This window comes from Neoarius graeffei, chromosome 16 (genome assembly GCF_027579695.1).
Source record: "Neoarius graeffei isolate fNeoGra1 chromosome 16, fNeoGra1.pri, whole genome shotgun sequence".
Lineage (NCBI taxonomy): Eukaryota > Metazoa > Chordata > Actinopteri > Siluriformes > Ariidae > Neoarius > Neoarius graeffei.
This window is the reverse complement of record NC_083584.1, coordinates 70250353-70268322: the sequence shown is the minus strand read 5'-3', so window position 1 is coordinate 70268322 and position 17970 is coordinate 70250353. Positions and strand designations below refer to the sequence as shown.

Below are 17970 nucleotides of genomic sequence, written 5' to 3'. Positions count from 1 at the left end.
CTATATTAAAATTACTAAATAAGCAAATGCCGTTACAGTCCATGAAACAGGAAGTATGAGAAGAAAACAGTAAATCAGAAAGCTGCGCACGTTTTTGCAGAAGCTGCACAAATGTGCGCAGCTCTCTGATTTACTGTTTTCTTCTCATACTTTAGAGCAGTGGTTCTCAACCGGGGGGGCGCGCCCCCCTGGTGGGGCGCGGAGGTACTCCAGGGGGGTCGCGAGTAGGCTTCATGTATGGAGGAAAAAAAAAATCTGGGGCTAACAGGCTATAGTAGCTAAGCAGATGCAACACATTTACCCATGTCAAAATGCAGGACATTGGACTATTACATACAAATCAATACTATTATAAAATCTATCATCAATCTATCATAAAATCTTGTGTGTAGGTTATTTTAAGCCCGTGACGCGAACATGACGCAACATCACGTGAGTGAGTCTGCATACCGTGGCCACCGTGTGAGTGCTTGCCACACACACACACACTAGTCTGGTTTCTTGCCGAGTTAACTCGTGCCGACTCTCGCTAGTCTACTATCATCAATCCATCGATACAGCGCAAAACCCAAACAGTCTTTTTAAAGACTACTACCCCACACTGTATTTTTGCTTTCCCCATTTCAGCTCTACCCAAATAATTTGTTGTTTTCTTACTGCTAGTCTACTATGGATAATGCTACTGCTACTCTAGCCCATATCTATCTATCTATCTATCTATCTATCTATCTATCTATCTATCTATCTATCGGTCGATATAAGGTGCTGTAGGTCGGGTGGCGTCACTGCGGGTGAGTGTGTTTGGGGGGGGGGGGGGGGGGGGGGGGATGGGGCGGGGCGAGAAGAGGGGCCCCCAACTGCAATGAACCAGCTTTGGTGGGGCCCAGGTTGCAAAAGGTTGAGAACCCCTGCTTTAGAGTTTAGATTTCGAACATTCCTACAATAAAACGTCCTGCATAGTCTCTATGATAAACGTCTTAATGCCACTTACCCGTGAGGTTATCAAGTAGACTTCCTTCTTCGGAACTTTCCAGAGGTATAGTTGGGATACCCATCCCGCAACAAAATATTTATAAGGTTCCAGGCTCTTGTAAGCTTTGAGGGCTTTGCCAGCATAACACGATTAACAAGAAAGTTGTAAATGTCGTGGTAGGCCAGATTGGGCAAATCGCCGGCACCGCAGCTCCGAATTTCCCTGAACAAGGATTGCGGCAAGTTGTACGGATCTGCAATCCCCAGCCTGGAACACTTTTCCATGCAACGCTGCCTCACGTCACCTTCAAGATGCTGAACAAACTTAGACAAGTTATCGCACGATGTAGATGGGGTATTTTCCGAATTTTCTTGGGGATTACTCCCTGGATCCATTACGCTCGCGCAAGGTAAACAATCCTGATGCCGTCCAATATGGCGGAGTACACACGTGCGGGTCATGTGACTGCACATCCTCTATATACAAGTTTAGTCTACGTCTAGTTCTTAGAGTGTTTTATACTGTTTATATTGTTTTTTCAATTACTCCATTTTTATTTATTGCATTGCCTGTTTGCACCGTGGGTCAGAGAGGACTGAAATTTCATCTGTGCTGCATGTCGAGCATGTATAGCATATTTGACAATAAAGTTGACTTGACTAGTCTACAGCAGCTACATCTTGGCACTGAACAGCCCCAAGTTGGTACAACACTCCTCCCAAAAAAAAAAAAAAAGTCACAAAAACCACCACCTCACACAAACCCCACCCTCTTTTCCAACCTGCAACCAAGCAACAGTTCAAAGAGGAAAGTGTGTATGTGTGTGTGGGAAGACACACAGCCAAGAACATACTGAAGAACCACTACTGTGGAGCAAGACATGCCCCTGGGGGCAGGGCACCTCTTATTGAGAGCATTTCACTGAATGATCAAAGTTTTTCCTAGATATGACTTTTAAAATCCATATTTTGTACTCTCATCCCCAAGACATTCTGTTGGTGTCCAAAACACTAAGCAACAGGAACAAAAATAAAAATTAAAAAAAAAAAAAAAAAAAGTGCAGACACCCCAAATTTGATCTCAGTAGAATTTTAATTTAAAAACATGGGGTTCAAATTAGCCTTGTAGTACTCGAGTCCAGGACTCAGACTCGAGTCCGACTTGTGTCCTAATTTTAAGAACTCGTGCATTAACTGCATTTAGACTCGTAAATTTGAGATGGGGACTCTGATTTTTCCTTTTTGTAACATGCCATAATAATGACATTTATATCTACATTAATTTTTATACTAATTTTGTGCAAGAGAATGCAAATTCATCTGTTCGTATGTCTTGTTCAGGAACAAACTAACGCTAATGGTGCTAAAATGCCTGGAGAGAAGCCCCTAGGATCGTCCGCTTTGCTTATACAGATCTCATGCAGTGGGGGAACAAAAAAAACAAAAAAAAAGGCAGAAAAACCACCCACTGCTGTGTGTTCCATATGTAGAAGAACTATTGAGACGACAGGAACAACCTCGAACTTCAATCATTTGGAAAGACAGAGAAATAAGTGACATGCTATGTTCATTGCTCTGTTGATAGCAGGGCTTGCTGAGTGATGAACTAGCTAGTGTTAACCCTCTCATGTTATTTGCCCTGTTGACAGTGGGTGATTAACTAAAATGCGGCAGTTGAGCAGTAACGTTAATCCAACACAGCAGCAGACTTTCAAAGGCAATAGAGATCTTGCAGTCACGTGACCGGAAAGTACACAACCGCCATCATGTCGGTCAAAAACACCGCTGAATACTGCTGCACTCGTGTGCAGAATGGATCAATTTCAACCGACGGACTACACGGCTCATTTTTCTAATGAACAGATAACTAGATATATGTCTAAAATAAACGATCTACAGATTTGTGACCCTTATGGCTTTCCGGACGGAGTTTTCACGACCGGATTTTGAACTGCCAGCGGAATACCCGGACGTGTATAATTACCTCATTAACTTTCCCTCGCTGTTCAGTGGTGAAGCACTGCGTGCTTATAAATCTCTGCACAGTTATATTTACAGAAATTCAGGATTTGTCAGCGACTCAGATGTGGCATCTTGTAAGCAAGAAAATGATCCTCACTGGATGGGTAAGTAAGTATTGAGTATAGCACTGACCAGCCGATTATAGAATAGAATAAGGTAATTCCAGTTGTAATTCCAAATCGGCCATCTTGTTTACATGGATCTGGCGTTGGAGAGGTAGAGGCTTGGCAGTGGAGATTTGAGTAGCTGTTTTCTGAGCTTAGTCAACAGGCCGGCTCTACAGCCTCGCTTTTGCTTCGGCTCCCGGCGCCGCCTCCTTCGCTTTGCTTCCGATAACAATCCACGGAGACCCCGCTGGTCTCGCAATCTCGTCCGGAATGTTGTGCATGCGATGGAAATCGCTACAAACCGTCATTTTCTGCTGGAAACCAATGTCCAGTAAGTCCATACGGTTGTAGTGGATATTGAAGTCCGGTACAGACGAACAACATGCAAAAATACACACAAAAAACAAAAAACGTGCACAGGTAGGGAGAGCTTGTAGCCGCAGCCGTTGTAGTAGAATTGTATATAGTAGGGTTTTCCAGAAGAAAAGGTAGAAGCAAAAGCAGAAGTAGAAGGCGGAATATGGCGTTTGACCTACAAGATGGCGTCTGTCACAATCTGGATCGGCTGTGACGTCACATGCAAGATCTCTATAGCCACCGTCAAATGGCGCAGTTGGAGTCTCTCAGACTAGACTCTGATCAATAGGGGGCTCTACTTGAAATTTTCAAGGACTGACACCGAGGACTCAAGGTTTAGGCTACATCCACACGACAAGATTTTTTTAAAAAAAATATCGCGTCCACATGGGCAACGGATCAGTAAAATATCAGGTACATATGGCAACGCAACGCTTGCTGAAAACGATGCAATACACATGCCACACCACTACATGCGCTGTAAGACGGTCCCATCGGAGACACCAGAATAGAAGTAGACGCATGCGCATAAACCCCTTCTTCTGTAGCATCAGCCACAAAGTTTTGATTATTAATCAGTAGCGTAAAACGAAAGACGTGGAAAGAGGAATGAATGGGGTAGATGGAAGCCAGTACGCCAACATTCTGATATCCTCCAGAATTCTTTAATGGTCCGGAATAAATTAAATGCTACATGTTGATGGATTACTTTGTTCTTCTACGCCCTTTTTGAGGAATGTATTGTCGGACTTAAACCAACATCTGAAGAGGTGAGCTCGCTCCTTTTTTTTTTCCCCTATTTTTGCTGGCGGGATTGTTTTTGTTTTTGGAAAGCAGTGAAAATATTTTGCAAGCGCGTTTCATGAACCAAGTTATAGGATTTGTTGACAACTCGCATCGAGTTCGTTACACTTCTACCCGGCGTGAAGCACTGACAGTCATGTGGTTGTGACGTCATCGTAAACAAATCCGTTCTACTCATCCAGACGACTTCGCAACGGCGCCGTTGCCAGATTTTTCCACTCTGGAACCTGTTCTCAAAAGATTTTGTTTTGGGGCACCCAAAACACCGGTGCCGTGTGGATGCCAGGCCGAAACGATAAACGATTTTATCAGATTCACCTGAATCCGTTGCCGTGTGGACAGGGCCTTAGCGACTCGACTACAACACTGGCTCAATTTCGAGCTGATAATGACAATACATGCTGCTGATCATGATAAACGAGGTCATGATGCAGGTTTTTCAAAATAAATTCAAGTTCTCAGAATTTTGCGTTTTTAAAAAGGATCATGGTCACAGATTGGAATATAAACGGATCCTTTCCTCATTTGTGTTCTGAAAGAGGAAGTCTGGTGCACAATTTCAGCTCTGTGCGAGACATGCAAATCACATGTCAGACATCATTTCCACTTAATCAGTTCATCGTTCAGTTTATTTTTTAAAAAGTCCATTTATAATTACATGGTGTGCAACTTCAGTGAAAGTTATCTCCTGTTCTCACTTGTTATAGCCACTATAAGCAGTTGCACCCTCACCAGCCTCTTATTTCTACAAGTTAAGATTTATTTAAAAAAAAAAAAAAAAGCCATGCCAGAAAAGTTACAACTTTGCCTCTGACTGTTACAAGGCACTGACACTAGACTCCTTCCATAAAATAAAACTTACACCTTCTTACAAAAACTCCACATAAACAGATTAAAAAAATTAAGTGTAATGTGAATCACCCACTGTCCAAGTCCCTGTGAATGAGCCGTTACTATAGAAATGATTAATTTTCTATAATGCACTCATTTTAATTTATCAACACCTTCTGAGCAAATGGGATACAGAACAAATGAACACCATGAGAACAGGAACTAACTTGTTTTCACCGATACTCTAAAGCACACAATTTCTCTTAAAAGTTAATTGCTCTTTAATAAACAAAAAAATGTTTCTAATGCCGCTTTTCCACTACCAACGCGGCTGAGCCGTGCCGTGCTGAGTCGAGCTGAGCGGGGCTGTTGGAGTTGCATTTCGACTACAACCGCGCTGAACCATGCTGGCTGGAAGTGGGTGGACACATTGGGTGGAGTTAGTGAAAGTGGGTGGACGTCACGTGATGTCGTTTGGCGGCGCAAACAGTGACATCAGTGATCTTTTAAGCGGTAGTCTCACGACCCGGAGAGTAAACAATAAACATGGAGGACATGGAGTCGTTAGTGTTGCTGGTCTTGGTGCTGTGGCTTGTTGTCACCGACAACGCCAACAGATACTGGCAAGAGCGTATAGATGAGGCGAGGCGCATAAGGCTTCATAATTCTCGTAATTCGTAACTCTCCTTCTTCCGGGTTTACGGTGTTGACAGATCCCAGCGTGCTCGCGGGGCGTGTGTGGGCATGTGAGGACACTCCTCCTCACCAATCAGCGCGCAGGGGAGTGTCTCCTCACGCCCCTAGCCTCACTCAGCTCGGTTTGGCTCGCTTCAGCCCCACTCCAAAACCGTGCGAGTTTTGGGGGCTAAGCAGGGCTGAAGCGAGCCGAGTCGTGCTGTTTTTGGATAGTCGAAATGCGAGCCGTGTCGGGCTGAAGTGAGCTGAAAAAGGGTAGTGGAAAAGGGCCATAAATGTACAACTTGGCACAGGTTTTAATCAGGATAAGAATGCCATCAGTGCTCTCAATTTAAAATCTTGTGTGTTATCCTTCAAGTGAATATTTAGAGAACAGTGAGTTACTCCGCACGGTTGTGAGGTTTGATGGACAGAAAGCTGGACTGTTTGCTGTTAAAGCTGATTGTGTAGCAAAATTACAGTCACAGGGCTTTGAGTTCAGCAGAATCAAGAGCAGGTTTCACTACTGCAAGGTTTAAAACAAATAAATGCCCTCGACACTTCAGTTCTGCAGTACCCATTTCATCCTGCAACCACATTTTCACCGCCCCCCCCCTTGGTCATGTGAGGAGCAAGTGGCACAAATTCCTAACAGAAGAAACACACTGCACCATTCTGCTTGTGCACTATTCAACTGATTCCTGCAACACTGCTGCAGTTAAATATTTCAAAAACATGCACCAAGAGGCATTCTGAATAATAACTAGGGCTGATATCCTTCATATTTTCACTTAATTTTTAACCAGGAGAAAAACCTCTTTAAAGCAAGCTCTAAATATGATTTTTCTCTTTAAAATGCTAAAACCTTAATTCTACATAAATGTGCAAAAGATCTACATTGCAGTTTTCAGAATCAGAAAATGTCAAAAGCCTTTTTTTTTTATAAATAGGACACTACATATAAAATACCCTTTTTTTTTTGGGGGGGGGGGGGGGGGGGGGCAATCAAGAAAATGCCAGTGTCTATATACCAAAGTATCATTAAATATCAGGACATTTCTTTGAGGAACAATACACTGTGTGTGTGTGTACCTGTCACAAGTGCAGGCCACCAATAAGCTCAGCAAGTTGTAGATGATGAAGGTGAAGATGACCGCAGTAATCGTTCCACGAGGGATGGAGTAACTTGGGTTCCTCAGGTCACCTAACATGCGCACGTGCACGCACACATCCCAACTTCAATCATCAACACACAATATGACAGCTTCTGTAATGAGCAATTGTCACACACACACACACCTACCCGACATGTTGGACCCAGCCATAATTCCAGTACATCCGTTGAACATGACTGCAAACACAGTGGCGAACGTCATGGTCGTTCCTGTGGTGTAGTCCACTGTATAATCGGCTATGCACAGACACACAGTATAACTTATTTTACATCATGACTTATAGATTGACATGATTTGTTTACATAAGCAACATCTACAATTCTGAGCATAATTCAATGCTGAGGGAGATGTTCTAAGCTACTAAAGACTTCAACTACAGATGATAGACTCTACAAGTAGCACAAGTACTGTAGTTACTACAGGCATTACAGTTAGGTTCCTCCCCCTCATTCATCTCACTCTGGTTCTGGGCCATGCTGTGGTGTTTGCGTTTATGCCAGCATGAAGTTCCTCACAATAAATGACTTCCAAAAAATAAATAAATAAGAAAAACACCAAGAGTGCTCAGAGAGCACAATATCCCCTGCTAGCAACTATATCTATCTATGCTATAAAGTTGTTAATGCACCCTCAAAATTGCCAAAGTACAAGTTTGGTAATCGAGGGCCATAACTCTGGTGGAAATGTGACCAAATTAAAAGATTGCAATATGCGTATTCATGGATGCAAACGGCACGCCTTTTGGCGGATGCCGCCTTTTTCACGACTGTCTGAGGGACTTGTGTGAATCATGCAGATCCGATGAGGTTTTTTTTTTGGGGGGGGGTGGGTGCGTTGGAGTGTCTGATTATTTCATCAAAGTAAATTCTGTATTAAAATTACTAAATAAGCAAATGCCATTACAGTCCATGAAACACAGGAAGTATGAGATAGGGCTGGGCGATATGAGAAAAAATTATATCACGATATATTTTTTCAAAATTTTCGATAACGATATATATCACGATATAAATCAAATCACCATTTTTGTATTTTCTTTAATTTTCTGCTCAAAATATGAACATTACAAATTAGTAGTTCCTTCCTAATTAACAAAAATAGCTTAACAAGCCTTCAAGTTTCACAGAACCAAAACAAACTGGATGCACATTCTTTTGTTCAAATGAATAAACTGAAACTGAAAAATAAAAACTATATACCATTGTTAATCATTTGTGCAAATTCTAGCAGCTTTCAAATAAACATAAGACATATTGACGTGTAAACCTTATGCTGCAAGGAGAAAAAAAGTGCAATCCTGTACGTCGGTGTGTTTAAGGTTTTGTGTAACACTTTGTTGTATGTCCGATTTTAAATATCCAAAATACCTCCACACAACCGAAGATCTCTGGCCCTTCTTTTCAACGATGTCCTCCAGGGCAGTGCTCTGACTTTCCTGTTCAGAACTCCGGTCAGTCGGCTTCTCGCTCATTTTTATAATCGCTTTGTTTCACACTTTGTTGGAGAAATGCCGCGCTCCTGCAAACTTCACCACAGCCATGCTGTGCGTTGCTACTACACGTGTGTGTTTGTGTGTGCACGCAACCTAACTTGACGTGGCTCTCTTCCAACTGATTGGTTACGTGCGGTACTGTTTAGTTATGACTGGCTATTCGCGTGTCTGTCAAAACTTCGGATGAAGTAATTTTATTGAAGGCGTAGGCTTATCGTACGTGTCTAATTTCTAATCGTAGAGATTTTATATCGTGAATAACATCGTAATCGTAAAATTGCCCAGCCCTAGTACGAGAAGAAAACAGTAAATCAGAAAGCTGCGCACATAAAGCCAATTGGTTGTGCGCCATTATCTGCTGCTGGCTGCACTTCACGCGCAAGGATTTCCATCAGTCCAACGCAAGTTACGTAATTGGCTTTATGTGCGCAGCTTTCTGATTTACTGTATTCTTCTCATACTTATACTTCCTATGTTTCATGGACTAACGGCATTTGCTTATTTAGTAATTTTAATACAGAATTTACTTTGATGAAATTATATAAAAAAAAAAAAAAAAAAAAAAAAAAAAAAGACACTCCAACGCCACCCCCCCAAAAAAAATAATTTTATATACATGATCTGCACAATTCACACAAGTCCCCCAGACAGGCATGAAAAAGGCGGCATCCGCCAAAAGGCACGCCGTTTGCATCCATGGTATTACTGACATAAAAGAATCCTGTCAAGTTTCTGAAATTCCTCCAAAAACTGAGGAGTTGATTTCAGAAGGCGAGTACCCTTCCCGGAACGGACGATCACCACCACGACAATCCCCCTTCAGTCCTTTAGGCCAGCAGGGGATATTTTAAAAAAAATAATAATAATTTGATTTGAGTCACATATCTGAAAAGCAAGATTAAACTCCACCCACTCCAACCCAGATGACGTTCCAGACTGTGGTCAAGATATTACCTCATTAGGACTTTGGAACAACCCACCCTCAAAAACACACACCTTTGAGGTTTCCAAGCAGCGTGTCAAGTTTGAATCCGGTGAAGTTGGCAGTGGTGAGGGCAGAGCTAGAGTTTCCCAGCATGCTCGGCAGCGGGATATTGCGAGGTCTGACAGCAAAGAAACTGATGAAGATGGTGAAAAGTACCACCATCACCACCATGAAGATGAGGAACGTGGCCTTGGCGTAGATATGAGCACCAATCAAACACACCAACACACACAGGAGCAGGATAACACTGGCGTACAGCAGAGACCACCAATAACCAACTGGCATCACCGCGTACTGAGGGGCATAGCTTAATCCATCTGAGAGGAATAAACAGGAAAATCAGTTTTTTTTTAACTTTATTTATACATCACTTCATTAAATCCCTGATGAAAGCAAAATGTGATGAGACCATCACATTTACTGATTCTGGACCATCATCCTGTGTTCCCTTTTTTTTTTCCCCTGGATAATAGTGCCTGTGTTCTGATTTGTACATAAATTGGCTTCACTTTGTCTTATTATTGAAATATGAGTCAGAAGTTTGTACACCCCTACTCGTTCATAGGTTTTTCTGTATTTGTGTTTTCTACAACGTAGAACAATACTGAATACATCAAAACTATAAAACATCTGGAATTGTGGTAAAGAAAAAAAAAAGTTAACAAAACTAAAATGTTACATTTTAGAATTTTCAAAGTAGCCACTGTTTACCCTGACACTTAGCACACTATTGGCATTGTCTTAACTAGCTTCAAAAGTTAGAGTTTTTTGCTTTCTTAATGCATTTGAGATCAAACAGTAAAATAGCCCTACGCCACAACTGTAGTAATCCACATTAGGTCAAGAACCACTTAACCAAGTCAAGAGAAATGACATCCATCATTACTTTAAGACATGAACTAACTTTTGATTAATAGAAATAAAAGAAAAAAAACATTGAATTAGGTGATGTCAATTTTTGACTGGTACTGTACATGAAGTACTGGCATGGGACATGATGTTTTTATCATGTCTTACTGAATCATTTTACTGCACAGCTGTGTTACTGCTGCATAAAAACACACTGCTGACTTTCACACCATTACAGTTGCTGTGATACTGGAATGAACACACCCACACACCCCCTTGTGTACCTTCAGGACGTCCAAAGGTTGCGAGAATGGCCTCCACTAGCCCAAGCACATAGAGGGCACTGCCACATACATTGGCGAAGAAAAACATGATCCCGATGCTGCCACCAAACTCTGGCCCTAAAGCACGACTGATCATGTCTACACACACACACACACACACACAAAAAAAAATCATTCTATTCCTCTTATACCACAACTACTCAACTACAGTTTATTTTCATTACACATGTTCCTGTTCTTGCTCACATTGTAGCAGCTATAAACAAAGTCATTCCTCTTTTTTCTCTCAAACTGAAGACAAAAAAAAATAAAATGAATAAACACCACACAGTTTATGATGTGCCCAAGAAACTGCAACGCCTAAAACTCCTCTGACAGTGCTGACCCTGGAGACTCCTTCCAGAAACGCTAAATAAAATCTTCTTACAAAAATCTTCACCACATCAAGGATATTTTGAAAAATCTTATTAGTGGAGCCTTTGCTGTACAGGTTCCAGTGAATGAGCCATTACTATAGAAATGAGAATGTATTAGAACAAGTGCATGAATATAAACCTGTGATTTGCAGCTACACTACTGTCAGAGCTGCTGTTATAGAAAATTCAACACCTTCTGACCAATCACAATCCAGAACAACCACGTAGTGCATCATCATTATTTAGTAGAGGACATTACAGTAAGCTCCCCCAGCATCCAGAGCTCCGTTGGTGGAGATGGCACAGATGGAGAGCACAGTCATGCTGATAATGAAATACGCCACCAAGAACATGACCACAGCCTGGTACAGTCCACACTGTCCCACCACGAATCCTACACACACACACAAATTAGAAGAGGATTCAATAAACATGAAATTCACACATACAGTGGCAACCAGAAGTTTACATACAGTTTAGAAAAAGGCACACTTTCCTCTAACAGTAAAATTGAGGAAACTTTTCCTGTTTTAGATCAGTTAGGATCCCCAAACTTATTTGTAACGTGTCAGAATAAATCAGAGAATTTAAAATTACTTTCATCAAAGTCAGAAGTTTACATACCCTCTGTTAGCAATTGGTAGAATTGCCTTTGGATCAAGCGTTTTGGGTCGCCTTCCACAAGTTTCTCACAATACCTTGCTGGAATTTTGGCCCATTCCTCCTGACAGAACTGGGGTAGCAGAGTCAAATTTGTGGGCCTTCTTGCTCGCACATGCCTTTTCAGTGCCACCCACATTTTCTACAGGATTGAGGTCAGGGCTTTGTGATGGCCATGCCAATACCTTCACTTTGTTGTCCTGAAGCCACTTTCCAAATAATTTAGAGGTATGCTTGGGGTCATGATCCATTTGGAAGCTTTAACTTTTTTAATTGATGGCTTGAGATGTTACTTCAATATAGCCACAGTTTTCTTTCCTCATGGCACCACCTATTTTGTGAAGTGCACCAGTCCCTCCTGCAGCAAAACAGCCCCACAACATAATGCTACCACCCCCCATACTTCACAGCTGGGATGGTGTTCTGAGGCTTGCAAGTTTCCCCCCTTTCTCCTCCAAGCATAATGATGATTATGACCAAACAGTTCCATTTTTGTTTCATCGGACCACAAGACATGTCTCCAAAAATTAAGATCCCCCATGTACAGCTGCAAAGTGTAATCTGGCTTTTTTCAGGGTGGTTTTGGAGCAATGACTTTCTCCTTGCTGAGTGGCCTTTCAGCTCACATCAGTACAGAACTCATTTACTGTGGCTTGTAAAGCCAGCAGCTTTATAAAAAGGTCTTTCGCTGCTGTTCTGGGGTTCATTTGCACACTTTGCACCAAAGCACATTCATCTCTGGGACACAGAAGCCATCTCCTTCCTGAGCAGTATGATGGCTGTGTGCTCCCATGGTGTTTAGACGTCACCGTCGACTTAAATGTACGTAAACTGACTTTGATGAAAGTAATGAAAATTTTCTGAAAAATTGATTCTGAAATTTTACAAATAAAAATTTGGGAATCCTAACTGACCTAAAACAGGAAAGGGGGAGAGGGGAAAAAAAAAAAAAAAAAAAAGTCTGTGTGCCTTTTTCTAAACTTCTGGTTGCAACTCTACATCACATACAACAGTATTTTAAGTGCTAAAAAGCTAATAACCAAAATGATAGATAAAAGTCAATAATATAAAAAATAGCCACATTAAAATGAATAAAATCAGAGTGTAAACATGCATTAAAATAAAGTAGACCAACCACACAAGCAATTAATACAAAAATAAAAGGTAAAACAGATAAATATACAAAAAGATATGGAAATAAAAATAAAACTCCTCGTGACTCATTAGACAAGTTAATAATCTAATGTATCATGCACTATAACTCCAGATATCTAACCATAGCCAATTAGCTGACTTTAGCTAAGCCTACTAATACTGCATCAGGTCTATTGTGTTTAACATTTGTAATTAAATCGTCTTCCCCTTCTATCCTACTTTAGCCAGCTGTTCTTTAATTAAAAAAAAACCCACACACAATTATCAACTGAGCAAAGAAGAATAAATCCAGAATATTCTTCACAGGATTTTTCGTGAAGAGAAGGGAGGGGGGGAAGCTGTGTTAGTCTGCAAGAAATAAAACATTTGTTTTGCTCTTTATTTTTGCTCCTGTGGTGCTGGACTTGTGGTACGGCTCTGTATATACTGTGATGAAGCAGAATCTCAAATCAGCTGCACAAAAAGAATGAGAAATACGATTTTTAAAATATGAACAAGAGGCAATTGTGCCATGAGCCAAACAGCAGTTTTGGAAGACGTTAACAAAATACAAAAAACACTGACACTGTCGTTCAAACAGCTTAAATGACATGCTCATGCATGACGCGGTAATGCATGACGCACAGTCACATGACCAGCACAGTAATAAGACATGACAAAAGCTTTGTGTCAAGATCTACAAAGTCCCTTTATACATGCACTACATAGGGAACAAGCTCTAGTGCACTTCTGAACAGACTGTTAGTGTCAAGTTTATACTAGGAACGACTAAATGAATGATTAGTTATGAACACACTACAGCCCCTATACACATGAAAACACTCCACGACTCACACCCACAATCTTATTTTTATTCTTCATAAATTTTACACATGCAGTTCAAAGCACGTGTTCATTAGGAGAGTGACTATACCACCCACTCAAGCCGATGGGGCAGAGCCTCATGGGTGGAGCTTATAAGCAGTGAAAAGGGTTAGAGTCCAACACAGAACTGCAGGGGTGAAGCCTAATGACTCGAGCCTATAAGACAGGGCATAGTGGGTGGAGTTTATAGGGCAGGGGTTGGTGTGGACAGCAGAGTCTAAAGGATGAATCCTGTGGGGCAGGGCCAAGAGGATGCAGCCTAAGAGCCTAGAGGATGAAGGCAGGGCATAGGGGGCAGAGCCACATCATAGGGGATGATGTTCCAATGTTTATAGATGACAGGAGGTCCAACCTCTTCCAAAAGCTCTTCTGCGTGACATCACTGAAGTAATGAATGAAGTAATCAATGAAGTAACAACCCAGTTAATTCCATTGTTTATTATTTACAGAAAATAATTAGCAGAAAAACTAGTCCATGCTTTCGTTACCTCCAGGTTGGATTATTGTAATGCCTTACTGTCTGGATGTTCCAATAAGTGCATAAACAAGCTCCAGTTAGTTCAAAATGCAGCAGCAAGAGTCCTTACTAGAACTAGAAAATATGACCACATCACGCCTGTCTTATCCACACTGCATTGGCTCCCAATCAAATTTCGTATTGATTATAAAATACTGCTATTGACCTTTAAAGCACTAAATGGTCTCGCACCACAGTACCTGAGTGAACTTCTGCTCCTCTATGACCCACCACGCCTACTTAGATCAAAAGGTGCAGGCTATCTGCTGGTACCTCGTATAGTGAAGGCTACATCAGGGGGCAGAGCCTTTTCTTACAAAGCCCCACAGTTATGGAACAGCCTTCCAAGTAATGTTCGGGAATCAGACACAGTCTCAGCATTTAAGTCTAGGCTGAAAACATATCTGTTTAGTCAAGCCTTTTGTTAATGGTGTTTATGAGGTAAAGGAGTAGATCTGGAGGGTCCTCAGACAGAGTGTTTTGGTAAACTGGGATGTATGGATGCTGTCAGTCCCCACTCGCTTGCTCACTCGAGTTTGTTGACGGTGTAGTGGCTGCTGCTTTATGTCCCGGGGCTCCCTCATGCCCGTGTTGCCTTCTGGCTCTCTCCTTTTAGTTATGCTGTCATAGTTAGTTGCCAGAGTCCCTGCTTGTACTCGGTGCAATATGTATACTGCTCCTACTTATTCAGGTGACATTGGGCATACCTAACAACCTGTGTTTTCTTTCCCTCCCCCCCACCCCAAATCTGTCCCTCTGAGTTACATGGAGCCAACAGGAAATCTTTTGGTGGAGACGGTGGGGACCTCGACTGGCTATCGTAGCCTGCAGGGAATCGGCCATCAGACTTTCTGTCGCATGTCCCAGACCCGGTGAAATGTAACTGAATTGTCTTGGCCAGCCCTAAGGGTCCCATCTGCATCTCATCATTGCTGAGGAGTGTGCTCCCATCACCCAATCAAGCATCCAGCCAGAGCAGGTCATGATATTTACCACCATATTAACATGCCATTGTGGTGTGTTATGCCTGATGTAAAGACTCTCGTCTCTGCGAGTCTACCACACAGATTTAATACTTGTCATTTTTAGGGCATACCTAACGTGCGTTTTCTTTCTCTCTCCCCCCCCAATCTGTCCCTCTGAGTTACATGTTGATCCTGGGATTGAGATGCTGGCCTCTTCTGCCCCTCGGACCTGCTTGATCCATCCTGGTGCCCTGTGTCTGGTCGGAGTTTTATCGCACTGCTCCTGTGAAGGACGGCCCCATGAGGACAGCTGAGGGTTATACCTGTTAAAACTGTTAATATTATAGTCAGGCTGTCTGTTGTTGCCCAAATGAGGATGGGTTCCCTTTTGAGTCTGGTTCCTCTCGAGGTTTCTTCCTCATGTCGTCTGAGGGAGTTTTTCCTTGCCACCGTCGCCACAGGCTTGCTCATTGGGGATAGATTAGGGATAAAATTAGCTCATGTTTTAAGTCGTTCAAATTCTGTAAAGCTGCTTTGCGACAATGTTTATTGTTAAAAGCGCTATACAAATCAACTTGATTTGATTTGAAGTAATGGGCGTGGTCTGAGTCATGCAGAAATGGGCATGTCCTGACCTGTTCATGTAACTTACTATACAAGACACACAAAGTAATGAAATGGAGCACAAGGAGCATGTGCGCGTTTATGGTTAAAGCATTCCTTGAAAAATGTTACTTCACACACGTGCCAAGTGACAACACACAGACTTACCATGAACATGTTTTTAGTCTAGGAGGCATAGGAGAGATTTAAAAAAATAAATAAGATCAACTGAGCTTTTGCTCACTTACATATTCCCCCCCCTCGCTTATATCAGAATGCAAGCAATCAAATAGGACACTCATCATGAATGTTGACTTCAACAAATAATTAACCCTGAAACAAGTAAAGAGCAGTGCTCTCCCCAGGGATTTCAAATAGCATTCTGGTAAATTGTCATTTTGAAATGCTGTCAAAATTCACCCTGTGTGTTTCGTAAATACATGGTCAGTAAACCGATATGGGACAGACCTGAAAATGGTCTACATGGTATAGAACTCCAAGCTGAAGCACAATACCAAATATCAAACAGTTATGATTTGTAGTTGCTGAGAAAAGTGTGATGAAAACTTTGTAAATCCACGTTATGTTTCATAACTACATCGTCGGTAAACAGGAAGTCGATGTGCAACAGACCTGAAAATGGTATAGAACCCCAAGCTGAAGTTTGATACTAAGTGGCTATCATTTGTGGTTGCTGAGAAAAAGGGCATTTCAGACAGACAAGGGTAAACCAGTATATCCCCCCCCCCCTTTAGAGTAGAGGGTATTTAAATTTAAAAAAAAAAAAAAAAAAAAACCACACACATTGCATTTCATAGTAACCATGTGTCTCTCATGTGAGTGCGATTAATGAGTTGAGACTGGAGCTGCACTCTGGAACAGAATAGAATGCAAGTGTGAGCATGGTGAGGTTATGTCAGGTAGGTGTGTGTGCTGGTGGTGGTGGGGCGGCGGCGCAGCAGCATTACATAAATGTTGTGCCATTATTAAGAGGATAAATAGCTCAAGTGGAGTCTCGTGTGAGGGTGCGTGTGTGATTCCGTGATAAATAACCCAGCTACAAGATTCTGTAATAAAACAGCCAAACCAACGTGATCCGCTCACCACACACAGATTAAACAGGATTAATGTAAAATGAGTCCAATTACTAAAACTACAACCACACCATGAAGAGAAGAAAATGAAGGCATCATGATGAAATTACATCCTGAAGTCAATTACTGCAAACCCACAGAAAATTCTGGAAAAATGTAATTTGCACAACACTTCAAAAATTTAAAAGATGAAAACAGAGACAGCAAGAGAGATGACAAAGTGTGAGTGTATGACAAAAGTTAAGAGAATAGAGACAGTCAGATACACAGAACGTGCACCAAAAACGGCATTCAGAACACCCACGTGACAGCACTGTTGATACTACAGCATATAACACAAGGAATCTCAGAAAATCAGACGACCCCCACCCACATGTGAAACTGTCACTCAGGAAATTTTATTTCTGCACTCATTTAATCCATTAACATTATATTAATGAACACTTAGTGGTGCTTGAAAAAGTTTGTGAACCCTTTAGAATTTATATTTATTTCTGCATAGATATGACCTAAAACATCAGATTTTCACACAAGTTTTAAAAGTAGAGAAAGAGAACCCAGTTAAACAAAGACAGAATTATTATACTTGGTCATTTATTTATTGAGGAAAATTATCCAATATTACATATCTGAGTGGCAAAAGTATGTGAACCTTTGCTTTCAGTATCTGGTGTGACCTCCTTGTGCAGCAATAACTGCAACTAAACGTTTCCGGTAACTGCTGATCAGTCCTGCACACCGGCTTGGAGGAATTTTAGCCCGTTCCTCCGTACAGAACAGCTTCAACTCTGGGATGTTAGTGGGTTTCCTCACATGAACTGCTTGCTTCAGGTCCTTCCACAACATTAAGGTCAGGACTTTGACTTGGCCATTCCAAAACATTAACTTTATTCTTCTTTAACCATTCTTTGGTAGAACAACTTGTGCTTAGAGTCGTTGTCTTGCTGCATGACCCACCTTCTTGAGATTCAGTTCATGGACAGATGTCCTGACATTTTCCTTTAGAATTTGCTGGTATAAGTCAGAATTCATCGTTCCATCAATGATGGCAAGCCGTCCTGGCCCAGATGCAGCAAAACAGGTCCAAACCATGAGACTACCACCACCACATTTCACAGATGGGATAAGGTTCTTATGCTGGAA

The 17970-nt window shown here is 41.7% G+C and overlaps 1 protein-coding gene across 2 annotated transcripts in view; it reads right to left on the bottom strand.

Annotated features, from left to right (window-relative positions):
- zgc:153039 (uncharacterized protein LOC767698 homolog) overlaps positions 1 to 17970 on the bottom strand; it is a 73927-nt gene that overhangs the window by 47318 nt on the left and 8639 nt on the right. Inside the window, exons 2-6 of one of the 2 annotated variants that reach the window (XM_060943405.1) lie at positions 11229 to 11363; positions 10554 to 10691; positions 9432 to 9737; positions 7072 to 7179; positions 6861 to 6972 (exon numbers count right to left, since the gene is read on the bottom strand). In XM_060943405.1, the coding sequence (XP_060799388.1) occupies positions 6861 to 6972; positions 7072 to 7179; positions 9432 to 9737; positions 10554 to 10691; positions 11229 to 11363 (799 nt within the window). The other variant, XM_060943406.1, reaches the window with a different exon arrangement.